General features: G+C 33.0%; 2 protein-coding genes across 2 annotated transcripts; both read right to left on the bottom strand.

The window, feature by feature from the left end:
* Positions 1 to 1,017: 1,017 nt before the first annotated feature.
* Positions 1,018 to 1,850, bottom strand: LOC107903088 (uncharacterized). Its single transcript, XM_016829142.2, has 2 exons — positions 1,528 to 1,850; positions 1,018 to 1,430 (listed from the first exon to the last, which is right to left on the bottom strand). Exons 1-2 carry the CDS (start codon positions 1,804 to 1,806, stop codon positions 1,257 to 1,259), a joined length of 453 nt encoding a protein of 150 aa, XP_016684631.2. The 5' UTR covers positions 1,807 to 1,850; the 3' UTR covers positions 1,018 to 1,256.
* Positions 1,851 to 12,356: 10,506 nt separating this feature from the next.
* LOC107903087 (uncharacterized) lies at positions 12,357 to 13,184 on the bottom strand. The gene is made up of 2 exons (XM_016829141.2): positions 12,866 to 13,184; positions 12,357 to 12,768 (listed from the first exon to the last, which is right to left on the bottom strand). The coding sequence occupies exons 1-2, from the start codon at positions 13,142 to 13,144 to the stop codon at positions 12,595 to 12,597; spliced, it is 453 nt and encodes a 150-aa protein (XP_016684630.1). The 5' UTR covers positions 13,145 to 13,184; the 3' UTR covers positions 12,357 to 12,594.
* Positions 13,185 to 15,645: the final 2,461 nt, after the last annotated feature.

Below are 15,645 nucleotides of genomic sequence, written 5' to 3' on the forward strand. Positions count from 1 at the left end.
CTTCTCCACAACTCGTGCATCAGTTAACGCTTCTCCGTTTCGGTTGAGTTGGTTCACCACGGTTTGAACACGCGTGATGTAGTCGGAGACACCTTCTGATTCCTTCATCTTCATGCCTTCCAGCTCGCCACGAAGAGTTTGAAGTCGGACTTGTTTAACTCGGTCGGCTCCTTTGTACACCTTTGCTAAAATGTCCCACGCTTCTTTTGAAGTTGTCGCACTTGCAATCTTCTCAAAGCCCGACTCATCAACGGCTCGAAATAACATGTACAATGCCGCCTTATCTTTCGACCGCATTTCTTTCAACGCCTTGTTTTGAGCCGCCGTATATCCTGCAGTAGTTGTCGGTTCTACGAAACCTTCTTGGACCACCTCCCAACCATCTTGAGACCCGAGAAGAGCTTTCATTTGGATGCTCCAATTCTCATAGTTCACCTTTGTTAGTCGAGGCAATGGCACATTACTAGTCACACTCTCCATAGCTCTGATACCAAATTGTGGAAAATGTTCTCAATATAAAATTGTTCTCTCATATAAAATCAAAAGCTTACAAACTATTTATAGGCTATAGTTTACCATTTAAAACAATAAAAATTGAAAATATTAAAATCTAATAATAACCATAAACCAATGACTCTTGACCTTTCATTTTCCTAAACAAAAAACTACTAATTTAAACCCATTAAAAAACAATATAACTCTTGACCTTTCAACTCTTGACCTTTCACTTACATGACTCTTAACTTTCATTTAAGTTTATTTAACAACCATTGCTGACTTTTAACAATCCAGCATGTTTTAAAACTTGGTGGTAGTTGCTGCTACCGGTTATGTATCGAGTTGCTGGGATGCTAGTTTTGTTTTATTGTGCTATTGGAGACATGGTTTGTTGAACTGTTGTTGGGAGTTTATTTGTTGTCAGATTTTCTATGTTATGGTTCCTGGTTTGTAGTTTGATGATACGATGGGTGGATGCGGAAGTTGGAGAAAACATAAACTATAAATTGAGTCAAAAGATAAAATAGTAAAGGCCATTCTGTTTTATTTTTCCATAATATTATACAAATAGTCAACCGTGTATATATACATGGCACTGACATGATTGAGAAGGCCTACACACTTTCTATTAGTTGTACCGGCTATCAAATTTTTTTATTATAATTGTAGTACAGGTAAATGCAGCAGCAGGCAGCACGTTATTATTTAACTTTGATAGCCTTAATTACCAGCATAGCTTCACGAAGAAGCAACGGCAGTTAAGCCTCTAACTCAAATGATGCCTTCATTGTGGGTGAACGGCTCCCGGCATCAATTTCAATAGATGCAACGTACCCAAACTTTGTAACTTTAAATTTGGGTTTTCCTCTTTTCTCAAGGTCGGTTTTGATTTGCCCCCAGTGAATAGGTTGCCTTTGGATATCAGTATAGACCTGCAGCATGCATGCAATTAATCATACATTAAATGATTGTGTATACCCATTCTAACTAGTTAATTAATGATAAGATTGAATCGAGTACAATATATACCTTGCTGTTCTCATCGAGAGGGTTGCTCCAGGCAACAACCCACTTAGTTCCATCACGTCGCCTGTACACAAGACCAGCAACTGAACCATGACTATCAGCATCATCAGTCACGGATTCATGTGCAAACTCTCTCGCATCTCCATCTTCAATTATTTCTGGGAAATCAGCATAATGAGAGCCTTGCCAAACTTTCTTGTCCGTCAAGGTTAGAGCTTCGCTGGAAGAGTTCCAAAGCTTGCCGTTTGTGGTTTGTTGAGCATTTTTCTGAGAAGCAGCCATGGTAGCTATCTATGTGCTATGGTTTGGTTGTGTTATGCTTCAAATATTGCAATACACACCTACTTATATACTAGTGTACACCATGCATGCATTGTCCATAACAACAATGTTTATGCGCATGAAATTTGTAGACTGCATTCATATCAAAACTTTTTTTTATTCGTATTCTTGATGTGTCTTTTCACTTCTAAGTAAACATTCTTTTCAATTAAAGAAATATATTTTAACGTATTTGAATTTTTTGATAAATTATTTTTAAGTATATAATTTTTGCATTATAATTAACAATATAAAGGGTAAACCACTTCCAATGTGACCTAAATTATTATTAAGTTTACATTTTCTCACTCAATTTTATAAAGTTACAACATGATCATTATATTATTCAAAAAATTTCATTCTAAGTCATTGAGCTATTAAAATTGTTGTGGTATGGCCTTCTCTATTCACACTACTTGTATCTATCGAAAGCTCTTATTTCCCTTCTCTTCTACAATTCACTTTTTTTTTCTTGAAATAAGTTTGCACATCTCAATCTGTGAACCAAAATTCAAATAGCTTTTTTCTTCGATCATTGACATTGATCGTTAGATCGACTTGGATCTAAAATATGTTCTCTTACTTGTCAATGGGTCTTGATCCACCGTAGCGATCGTCGAATCATCATTTGAAGCTTGCTAGCCGGACTTTTAAAATAAATCTTAACAGCCTAGTGTCTTCACTAAAAACTTTCGAATAGTTGAGTGACTTAAATGAAAATTTTCAAATAGTTTAGTGACAATTTTATAACTTTCTGAAATTGAATAACCAAAATATAAATTTACTAATAATTTAGTAACCTTAAATGTAATTTACCCTAATATAAAAGTATAATTGTTAGGTACCAAGATTAAACCCACATCATATAATTAAATAAATAAATTTCAACGGATGTATTATATAAAAAATTAGTACATAATAATAAGTGTCATCTCTAAATTAAAAATTTCCATCATATGAATTTGAATTTCTAAAATATCCTTTAATCTTAATTATATATTTTTAAACAAATATTTTTAAGAATTGTTCAAATAATTTCTTCTACTAACTAGTGTCAGTTGCTAGTGCTTACAAAACTCCATGTCCACCATATGAATCTTGTGTAGATTTATATATTAATTATATATTATGCCACATTTGTTACGTGGAAGATTGAAAAAAATATAGATATTATGGAAGCATTTTAAAAAAAGTAATATTAAATTTTGTTACGTTGATGATACGTAATAATCTTGAGATATATTTTATATTGATATTGTCTTCGAGTGAATTTTAAGTGTAATTTAACTTAAAATCTTATATGTTGTACCATCTACTGACTCTTTCATTAAACTTTGAATCCCTTTGAAAAAAGAGAGTCTAACCCATATTTTATAATAACTAATAAACATGGATATTTCCTTTTACTATGGGCTTTAAGTAAATGGTTTTTAAAATATAAAAGTAACTTAATTAATTGATTTTGAATATCAAATTATTTCAAATAAATAATTGATTGGACCACTAGAGGTTCTTCTGCATTGTTACGATGTTTGCTTTTCCGTGATTCTAGTGTTTAGCATTGTCTGATGTTTCTCCTGTATGTGTTGGAATATTTTTAATTAATTGAAAGAGTCTAATTAATTAAAAGTTATATTTTTTTGTTATTAATAAAGAATCATAACTATTTCAATAATATTATTTGAATCGAGAGATATTAAATAAATAATTATTTTTTTAAAGATATTATTATTCTGAAAAGACACCTATTGAAATATGTCTCTATGAAAAGACTTGTAATTTTTATAAATAGGAATGAAATTTTATTTGGTAATCATACCAACAAGTTCTAAAAATTATTTCTATTTTTCCTCCATCTTCTAATATCATTGGATAATTCTATAAAGAGTTACTGCAAAAATTCTTTATAGAAATTGATTTTCTTGTTATACATTGCTCAGTACTTAGTAGACTATTTTCGTCAGTGCAAAACGCAAATAGTCATCGGGCTTCATCTGCTTGAAACTTATTTGCCTACCAACTATAGGTGGGGGGCAAATAGAACCTTAAAGATAGTGGCTTGATACACACCTTGGAGCCTTGTCCTATTTTTTTTTCTATTTGTTTATTGTTCATGTTCCGTTCGTGTGTTCGAGATTTTCCTCACCTAAGATTTGTACAAACACTTTCAAGGTTCTATTTTCATGATGATTACTACAACACATAAAAGTAGAACACTAAGGGAGTTGGCTTCCAACTTTGTCAACCTTGATCGATTTGATGGTGGCAATTTTAGATGGTGGCAGAAAAAGGTACACTTCTTATTATCAACTTTGATCGCCTATGTTTTGGATGCTCTAAGACCATAAGAGAATGAAAATAAATCCATTGCTACAACCCGAGAAAGGTGAAAATGGGACAATGCTGATTACATATGCATAGGCTACATATTAAATGATTTATTCGATGGTTTGTTCGACACCTACCAAAATGAGGTCATCACTAAGGAATTATGGCACAAATTGGAGACAAGATACATGACCTATGATGCTACAAGTAAGAAATTTCTTGTTATTCATTTCAATAATTATCAAATGATTGATGGTCGTTTTGTTATGAAATAATTTCGTGATATTGAAAAAAAGCTGAATCAATTTAAGGAATATGATATGAAAATGGATGAAATGATTGTTGTATCCTCCATAATAGACAAACTTCCTTCATCATGGAAAGACATAAGAAAGAGGAAATATATCTTGAAGATTTGGCAATTCATCTTCGTATTGAAGAAGAATATTGAAAGTAAGATCAGAACCTAGATTCTGAAAATGCCAAAGTGCATATTACAGAGAAAGTACACACTACTAAACCATCCAAGAGAAAGTTCATACAGATTGTTGAAGCACTTAAGTTCAAAACAAAACAAAAGGGCTCCTGTTATCATTGTGGCAAGCTGGGACATTTCAAGAATGAATGTCGATTCTTAAAGAAGAAATCTTCTTTTAAGGTTGATAATAAAGAAAAGTTCGTTGCCATGATTTCTGAAATTAATATGGTACAAGATGATAAAGTATGGTGGATTGATACTGGAGCAACGAAACATGTGTGAAAAGATAAAAACATGTTCACAAAGTTCACACAATGTGAATATGGCAATGACTTATACATGAGAAATTCTTCCATCGTAACAACCAAAGGCAAAGGGTTTGTTGAACTATAATTCACTTTTGGAAAGGTTTTAATCTTGAATGGTGTATATTATGTACCAGAAATTAGGAAGAATTTAGTGTCTGAAAGTCTATTGAATAAGTTTGGTTTCAATCTTATTTTTGAGGTAGATAAGTTTATTCTGTCTAAGGGAGGAATTTTTGTAAGGGTAGGGTATATGTATGATGGTATGTTCAAACTCAAGATTATTTTTTTTGCTCAATCATTATCAATTATAGAAAAAGGCCATGGAGAATCCAAGTCTGTCCAGTCTCAAAAACTTGCATCATACAATAAACTCTACCAAAGCCAATAAAACCAACTCTGCAAAATCCCCTAAACTGAATACATAGTAGCAAAAATAGAACAACTAATCAAACAAAGACCGATACTCCCATTCTCTTCAACACTCTCACCACTATGCTTTAAAGGTATCCGAATGCATAACCCCTGCTATTGCCAGTGCAAAAGCCATTTCGTTCCCCATATGTTCTACTTTCCCAAATGACAAATATGATCTTCTCTCAATTTCAGCAAAAAAAATAGTTTAACTTTCCCACTCTTGTCTGTGTTTAAGAAAGCCATTTAAACACCACATTGGAACCAACTTCAATCAATAATGGACAACAAGTTGCCCATCCCATACCTTCATATAACTCAAGCGCGACTCCAATTGACTTCAATTCTGCCAATTTAGCATCTTTTGCCTCGCTCAGACCCGAGAATAATGCTCGCGCCACTCCATCTTCATCTCTGAATACCCCTCCACCTCCAACTTTGGCTTCGAACACTACCCCGCATACGTTAAATTTCAACCAACCCCTTGGAGGAAACCGCCAACTCATCTCCAAGCCCTTAAAGTTTTGTTATAAGACCTACATTTTAAAGGGTCAAACCACCAAAAACTTTCAGTTAAAATGACTTCATTATACACCGCCCTTACCCACATCATTGCTCTCATCTTCGAGTGGAAAATCATTGTATCCATTGGTATCATTTTTTGATTGAACACCACCTTATTTCTTGCCAGTCAAATTGACCAACATGTAGCTGAAATTGAGATCAACCATAAAATTTTCATAACCCCTAATAGATATACATTATTACACAATTTAAAGAATTCAAGAAAACCCTCCACGGGTTCCCATCTCATCTCCCACCAGTTAAAGATTCTCCTCCAAAATCCTTCAACAAATTTACATTTAAAACACAAATGATCAACTCTTTCCAACTCTTTACCGCACCATGGACATTTCTTTCTCATTTGCTGGAACTGAAAGCCTCGCCTTTCCAAGAACTCTATTGTGGGAAATCTTCCTAATGCCAGCATCTAAAGAAAACTTCTTACCCTCGGTGGCACCTTCATCTTCTAAATTTTGTCGAATTCAAAACTTAAACCCTCCGCCCCCTTCTCCGTCAATAAATTTGGCATTCTCTTTATCAAAAATTCTCCCTTACTGTCATGCAGCCATATCAATCAGTCCTCTTTCTCATGAGCTAACTTTATTTTTGTTACCTCTTCAATCATTTTCTCAAGCATATCCACCTCACTGTTAAGCAGTTTTCTTATAAAATATTCTCCCCACTTTACTTCACTAAATCCCCTATTTTTTGTATACATTCCCACCCTTCCTTTTTTTTAGTTTTGCCAAGATTATTGATAAGAATAAAAATATTGTTTCTGCTTATATGGTTGAATCTTCTTATTTATGGCATTATAGATTAGGTAATTTGAATTATAGAAAATTCCGTGACATGCATAAGTTAGATTTAATTTCTATTTTTAATAATAATATTGAAAAATGGAAAGCATGCATGTTGACTAAAATTACTAGAAACCCTTTCCCTAAGGTTAAAAGGAAAACAAAAATACTTCATTTGATACATAGTGATTTGTGTGATGTGTATAATACTTCTACATTAGGTGGAAAGAAATATTTTGTTACTTTTATTGATGATTGTTCTAGATATTGCTATGTATATTTATTGTATTCAAACGATGAAGCGCTTATAAATATGAAGTTTAACTTCAATGTGACTAATTCATTAAGTGCTTAAGATCGAATAGAGGTGGAGAATACTATAATCCAGATTATTTTGAATCCATTGGGATTATCCATCAAGTTTCAACCCCTTACACACCACAACATTGATTGCATACACAATTACGGTATTTAAATTAGCTCCATTGTCCATGGATTCTACAAGAAAGTTGTGTTGACATTGATGATTTGGTTTAAGCTATTGGTGATGTCTGTATTGTCAAAGCGTCAGATAGAATGTATAACAGATGCCTTGATCATTGCTGAATTTCACAAATCCAGCATGTTTTAAAACTTGGTGGTAGTTGCAGCTACTGGTTATGTATCGAGTTGCTGGGATGCTAGTTCTGTTTTATTGTGCTGCTGGAAACATGATTTGTTGTTGGGAGATTATTTGTTGTCAGATTTTCTATGTTATTGTTAGTATATTAAATTAGTATATTGCTAATTTAATTAGTCGAAATAGTCAAAGTTTGTTAGAATTAACAAACTATAGTTTAGTTTGTTAATAGTCTGTTTAGTCAGTTTTCTTCTCTTGTAATTTGTATAAATACATTTATTGAATGAATGAAAATACAAGTAAAATTTTACCAAATACACAATTTCCACATGGTATCAGACGTTTAAAGATTCTTCCGCATTTTCTCTGCTTTTCTGCATTTGCTTGGCATTTTCCTGGATTCTTTTTCCATTATGCCTGTTAATTCATCAACGATTGAGCTTTCTGATCCTACAATTCCTATTTCCAGTCCTTATTATTTGCATCCAAATGAAAATCCTTCGCTTATACTTGTTTCACCAGCTCTCAATAGTTCCAACTATCGTTCTTGGTCTCGTGCAATGCGTCTTGCACTTCTCTCGAAGAACAAGCTTCAGTTTGTTGATGGAAGCATTACAGTACCATCTGACACTGATTCTCTTTATCCTGCTTGGGAACGATGTAACACCATGGTAATTTCTTGGCTTAATCACTCTATCAGTTCTTTCATCTTTAGCAGTGTTCTTTGGGTTAATACTGCATTTGATATATGGAATGATCTTCGAGAACGATTTTCTCAAGGTGATGTTTATCAAATCTCTGATTTGCAAGATGAGATTTCATCTTTTAAGCAAGATGATCGGTCAGTTACAGACTATTTTACTGAACTCAAGATTCTCTGGGATGAGTTGTTACATTTTAGGCCTCTTCCTCGCTGTTCTTGCAATACACCTTGTTCTTGTGGTGTTTTGACTACTATCAAGCGTTATCATGATGATGACTATGTGATTCGCTTTCTTAAAGGTCTTAATGATAAATTTACTGGTGCGCGATCTCAGATTATGCTTTTAGATCCTTTGCCATCCATTAATAAGGCTTTTTCTATGGTGATTCAACAAGAAAGACAGTTCAATACTGGAAATTCAAAGGTGTTTGTTAATAATCTGTCTTCCTCTGATAATACCTCTAGTGTGAATGCTGTTACTAAGCGATTTGATGCTTCTTCTTCAACTGTTGACAAAAGATGGTGTATTTTCTATCAAAGGCCCCGTCATACAATTGAAACATGTTTTCACAAGAATGGTTATAATAATGGATACAGGGCAAAGGGTCAGGCTCGTGTCAACAATGTTTATTCTGATGATGTTGCTGAGCCTCCACCTACTTCAACACTAAGTGATTCCTCATCTAATAATTCTGGTTTTACTTTGACTCAAGAGCAATATTCTCAGCTTCTAACTTTACTCAAACCATCACCCTCTCCATCCATTCCCTCTTCTACCTCTTTAACCAACAATGTTATCCGTGACTCTCACTTTACTCTTGCTACCACTGAAGGTATATCTTTAACTCCTTTTTGGATCATTGATACTAGTGCTACTGATCATATTACCTATTCTTTATCATCTTTTGCCTCATATAAACATATTAAACCCATCCTTGTTACTTTACCTAATGGTACCAAACGTGAAGCATGTATATCTGGTACTGTTATTTTTCATGAACATTTATGTTTACATGATGTTCTTTATATTCCAGCTTTTACCTTCCATTTGCTTTCTGTAACCAAACTTACTACTACTTTGCCATGTTGTTTTACCTTTCATTCTACTGTTTGCAAGATACAGGCTCTCCCATCCTGGAAGATGATTGGTACAGCTAGAGCATATCGAGGTCTTTATCTACTTGACTATCCATCTCAAACTTTTACCCTTTCTACTACAACCTTTACTGCTACTCCTACTACAGATGTATGGCATTCTCGTCTTGGTCATCTTTCAGACTCGAGAATAAAACTTCTTTTACCAGAAATACCTACTTTACAACTTTTTGATAATTCAGCTTGTAAAACGTGTCACTTGGCAAGACACAAAAAGCTTTCTTTTCCTGTAAGCAATTCTGTTTCAATAAAGAGATTTGATCTCATACATGCTGATATTTGGGGCCCTAATCCTCTTGTTTCTATTAATGGCCATAAATATTTCTTGACAATTGTTGATGATTACAGCCGTTATACCTGGCTTATTCTTTTAAAAACAAAGTCTGAAGTTCGAGAACATATTCAAAATTTCTTCCAAATGGTTGAGACCCAATTTTCAGCCAAAATTAAAGTGATTCGATCTGATAATGGTTCTGAATTTGCTATGCCTTCTTTTTATGCTTCTAAAGGAACCATACATCAAACATCTTGTGTGGAAACACCACAACAAAATGGCTTGGTGGAACGAAAACATCAACATATTTTAAATGTTGCTCGAGCCCTCTTGTTTCATTCTCATACACCTCAATATTTCTAGGGATATTCAGTCTTACATGTTGTCTATATCATAAATAGAACACCTACACCTCTCCTTTCCAACTTACACCTTATGAAAAGTTTCACCAAACCAAACCAGATTACTCTATTCTAAAAGTTTTTGGTTGTTTGACTTATGCATCTACTTTAACAGCTCATAGGCATAAATTTGATTCTCGTTCTCGAACATGTATTTTTCTTGGCCTTTCACCTACAGTTAAAGGTTATGTACTTTTTGACTTAGATACCAAAATCATTTTCATCTCTCGAAATGTAACCTTTCATGAACACCATTTTCCATTTCTTCACAGTTCCTTGTCTCCTTCATCACCTTCATTACCAGTTTTAACTTTCTCTCCTACCTATGATGAACCTATATCAGATTCATCTTCTTCTATTGAAACACCATCACCACCCACAAATACTGAACCACATATTGAACCACCACCCACAAATACTGAACCACATGATGAACCACATATTGAACCACCAACTCTAAATGTAACCCGTCCTACAAGAAATAGACAACCACCTCGTTATTTGAATGATTATCAATGCTCTGCTCTGCAGGCTGGTACCAATCTTCTCCCAGGTAATAATTACTCTCTTACTCAAACTTTTTTCCTATTCAAACCTTTCAGCTACACATTTACACTATACTTTAGCCATTACTGCCACTACTGAACCAAAAACATACACACAAGCCGTAAAACATTTACATTGGCGAGAGGTAATGCAAGCTGAGATTAATGCTCTTGAACAAACTAAGACCTGGATTATTACTGAGTTACCACCTGGTAAGCAAGCAATTGGTTGCAAATGGGTTTTTCGAGTCAAACATAAGGCTGATGGCTCAATTGAGCGATACAAAGCTCGCCTGGTTGCTAAGGGATACACACAACGAGAATGTGTTGATTATTTTGACACTTTCTCTCCGGTTGCAAAGATTACTACTGTGCGACTTCTTCTTCCTTTAGTTGCATCTCAGAATTGGTTTCTCCAGCAGTTAGATGCCAATAATGCGTTCTTACATGGTGAATTGAATGAGGAAGTTTACATGAAGTTGCCCCCTGGATTTGAAGGATCAAACAAGAGCAAAGTCTGCAAATTACAAAAATCTCTATATGGCTTAAAACAAGCTAGCAGACAGTGGTTCTCCAAACTTACAGCTTCTCTTTTATCCCTTGGCTACAAACAATCCTCCTCTGATCATTCTCTCTTTGTCAAAAAGGAAAATGATTCTTTTACAGCCTTGCTTGTTTATGTTGATGATATGATATTGGCTGGTAATAATCAACATGAAATTTCTACAGTTAAGAGTTTTCTAGATCAGGCATTTAAAATCAAAGATCTTGGTGAGCTTAAGTATTTTCTTGGTCTCGAGATTGCAAGGTCAACTGCAGGAATTCATTTATCTCAAAGAAAGTATTGTCTTGAGATTTTGACTGATAGTGGCTTCATGGAATGTAAACCAGCAAAAACTCCAATGGCAACCAAATCAACCTCAAAATTGCGAAGTGATGACAGTGAATTACTTGCTGATAATACACTCTATAGACAGCTGGTTGGTCGACTCATTTATCTTACATCAACACGACCAGACATTTCATTTGCAGTTCAGCAGCTAAGTCAATTCTTGGATAAACCAACTGTGTTGCATCTTCAGGCAGCTCATCATGTATTGCGCTACTTAAAGAACTCTCCTAGTTCTAGAATATTTTTCTCAGCAACTTCTTCTTTGCTACTTCGAGGCTTTAGTGATTCTGATTGGGCTGGTTGTCCAGAAACCAGACGATCTATAAGTGGTTTTTGTATTTTTCTTGGTGACTCCCTTATTAGTTGGAAAGCAAAGAAGCAAACCACAGTGTCTCGCTCATCCTCTGAAGCTGAGTATCGAGCATTAGCAGCAGCAGCTTGTGAAATTCAATGGTTGCACTATCTACTTGATGATCTTCATCAACCAGTTTCTTCATCAACAAGATTGTATTGTGATAATAATTCTACTTTACAGATAGCTGCTAATCCAACATTCCATGAAAGAACAAAACACATCGAGATTGATTGTCATATTGTAAGGGAGAAAGTTTCAACTGGTGTGATACAATTGTTGCCTTGTTCTTCTAAAGATCAGTTGGCTGACATGTTTACCAAATCCTTGGCTACTGCTCCATTTCGAGAAAATTTGTTCAAGCTAGGCATGTTGAATATACATTCTCTAGCTTGAGGGGGGATGTTAGTATATTAAATTAGTATATTGCTAATTTAATTAGTCGAAATAGTCAAAGTTTGTTAGAATTAACAAACTATAGTTTAGTTTGTTAATAGTCAGTTTAGTCAGTTTTCTTCTTTTGTAATTTGTATAAACACATTCATTGAATGAATGAAAATACAAGTAAAAATTTACCAAATACACAATTTTCACAGTTATAGTTCCTGGTTTGTAGTTTGATGATTCGATGGATGGATGCGGAAGTTGGAGAAAACATAAACTATAAACTGAGTCAAAAGATAAAATAGTAAAGGCCATTCTGTTTTATTTTTCCATAATATTATACAAATAGTCAACCATGTATATATACGTGGCACTGACATGATTGTGAAGGCCTACACACTTTCTATTAGTTGAACCGGCTATCAAAATTTTTTACTATAATAGTAGTACAGGTAATGCAGCAGCAGGAAGCACATTATTATTTAATTTTGATAGCCTGAATTACCAGCATAGCTTGATGAAGAAGCAAAGGCAGTTAGGCCTCTAACTCAAATGATGCCTTCATTGTGGGTGAACGGCTCCCGGGATCAATTTCAACAGATGCAATATACCCAAACTTTGTAACTTTAAATTTTGGTTTTCCTCTTTTCTCAAGGTTGGTTTTGATTTGCCCCCAGTGAATAGGTTGCCTTTGGATATCAGTATAGACCTGCAGCATGCATGCAATTAATCATAGCTTAAATGATAATGTATAAGCATTCTAACTAGTTAATTAATGACAAGATTGAATCGAATGTAATATATACCTTGCTGTTCTCATCTAGTGGGTTGCTCCAGGCAACAACCCACTTAGTTCCATCACGTCGCCTGTACACAAGACCAGCAACTGAACCATGACTATCAGCATCATCAGTCACTGATTCATGTGTAAACTCACTCACATCTCCATCTTCAATTATTTCTGGGAATTCTGCGTAATGAGAGCCTTGCCAAACTTTCTTGTCAGTCAAGGTTAGAGCTTCGCTGGAAGAGTTCCAAAGCTTGCCGTTTGTGGTTTGTTGAGCATTTTTCTGAGAAGAAGCCATCTTAGCTTTCTATGTGTTATGGTTTGGTTGTGTTATGCTTCAAATTGTGCACTACACACCTACTTATATACTAGTTTACACCATGCATGCATTGTCCATAACAACAACATTTATGCGCATGAAATTTGTAGACTGCATTCATATCAAAACTTTTTTTTATTCCTATTCTTGATGTGTCTCTTCACTTCTAATTGGATTTTTTGATAAGTTATTTTTTTTTAAAATGATATAATTTTTGTATAATTAATTAACAATAAAGAGTAAATCATTTCCAATGTGTTATCCTATACCAGACCTGACCGTCGGATCAAGATATCGGGATGTCATATTCATTACCGAAGCAACTACATAAATTTTAGGTTAATTTATAACAAAGCTATTTATGAGTTAAAGAGCTCATTAAAGCATGATATTCAATCAAAGATAATAAAAATTTATAAAATTAACACAAGTATTAAAGTTTTACAAATAAGTCTATTGGAAGACTTACACTTTCTAAAGTAGTTTACCCACAATTTATGTATATTTTATAATCATTTCTAAATTGTGCCAATTAATTTAATTTTTCATAAATTTTAGTCAGAATTCTAAAATCACATCAATTAACAATTATTCACTTATTATTTTATCAATTCATTTAAACATTATTTCCAATATCACCTAAATTATTAGTAAATTTAGGTTTCCTAATTGAACTAAATTATTCAAGTCCAAAGGAGCTTCAAATTTGACCGAACTCTTTACGGCTATTCATCTCATTGCAAGTTTACTGCTATTCAAAATTTATGCATTGTTTTTCTAATTTGGAAATGTCAAAATCAATGAATTGATATGCGATTTTAGTTTAACTTCCATGACTTGTTTTTAAAAAAAAATGGAATGGCAGTATCTATAAATAATATTTTTCTATATTATTTATGAATTATTTAAATAAATATTTAATTGTAAATTTGTAATTATATTTCAATTTGAATAAATTAACTTTTATTCGAGTCAGGTTAAGTCTGAATTATCCTATTTTATATAGGGTCGGGTTTGAAAAAAAATTTTAAGCTCAGGTTTTTGAACCGGGTCAAGTTTGGGCAGAGGCAATAACTAGAAACATCTTTGTCTAGGCCCAAACTTAACCCAGCTTGGCCCGGCCTGTGGACAGCTCTATGCATGATGTTTTGAGTTTAAATATCATTATGATCAAATTCCCAAAAATAGAAGTATAGGGACTAAATTTGAAATTTATGAAGAATACAAGGATTTATGAATTTTTTTAACCTAGCATAGAATATGAATATTTTAATTATACAAATATAAGTATTTGTTTAAATAGTACTTAGCTTCATTTATATATGTAATTTAAATTAAGATTTGATTAGGCATTATTTATTATCAAGTTTATATATGATATTAATTATTACAAAATATTATCTTATTATAAAATAAATTTCAATTATCAAAAGGAAATTATATTATAATATTTTATAACAAATATATTTATGTCGTGTTAGTTTACAAAAATCAACTTTTAAAAACTGATTTCAGAAAATAGTATCAAATGTTTTACAATTTTCCTTCAAAAAATCAATTCATTTTTAAAATAATCATTTTCCGACAACCTTAATAGTTATTAAGTAAGGAGAGTTGGAATCTTGAATGTCCAAAAGCCACCTAACATGGTCACGAAAGAATACGATAGTTTTGTTTTTTTCAGGTAAAGCATAAGATGCTCTTTAAGTTAAAACCATGTTAGATTACGTCACAATTATTACGTGGGTGGTTGAAAAAAAATATAGATGAAATTTGTATCTTTTGTTTGAAATATTTTCTTTATACTTGTATTATATTGGTATTACTTTTTATAACTTATCGTATTTAATGTCATATTTAATTATTTTTTATATTGTGTACATGCAATTTAGCATGTATAATATTAATGACATTACTAGATTTTAATTGTTTTTCAAACTCTGAATTTTTTAGGAATAACCAAATATTTAGAAATTAATCAAATGAGATTTCGGTTCGGTTGGCAAAAATAGAGATACTGAGTTTTGAGTATCTAAATTTAAGACCTACGATAATCAATTATATACGTAAAGTTTCTGAGTTTTAGTTTAGTTAATCTTAATTTAGTTTTAGTCTCGACTATATTAGTACAACCGATTTATGATTATTTATATTTGTAGCTATATTGTAGTTGTTATATTTAAAAAAATTTAAAATTATTTCAGGTTTCTGTTGTTTTACATTATTAAGAAATATATAAAAATCAATTTAATAAAACCTACTTTAAGTAACCTTACATGTTGTCAGTCTATCATTAAACTGCAAAAAGAATAGTGAGGTATCTATTAAGGATAAATTCTGGTTGAAATTAAAAGAGGAATAAAACATTGAAGTTGAGGATAAGAAATTGGAAGTTATTTATCCAGAAGTGCTAAGATTAACGTAACCTCACATGACTCAGATTCAGCACCACCGGCATTCCAATTATATATTAATTCCTA

The sequence above is a fragment of the Gossypium hirsutum genome, chromosome D05, assembly GCF_007990345.1.
Source record: "Gossypium hirsutum isolate 1008001.06 chromosome D05, Gossypium_hirsutum_v2.1, whole genome shotgun sequence".
In the NCBI taxonomy this organism is placed as follows: domain Eukaryota; kingdom Viridiplantae; phylum Streptophyta; class Magnoliopsida; order Malvales; family Malvaceae; genus Gossypium; species Gossypium hirsutum.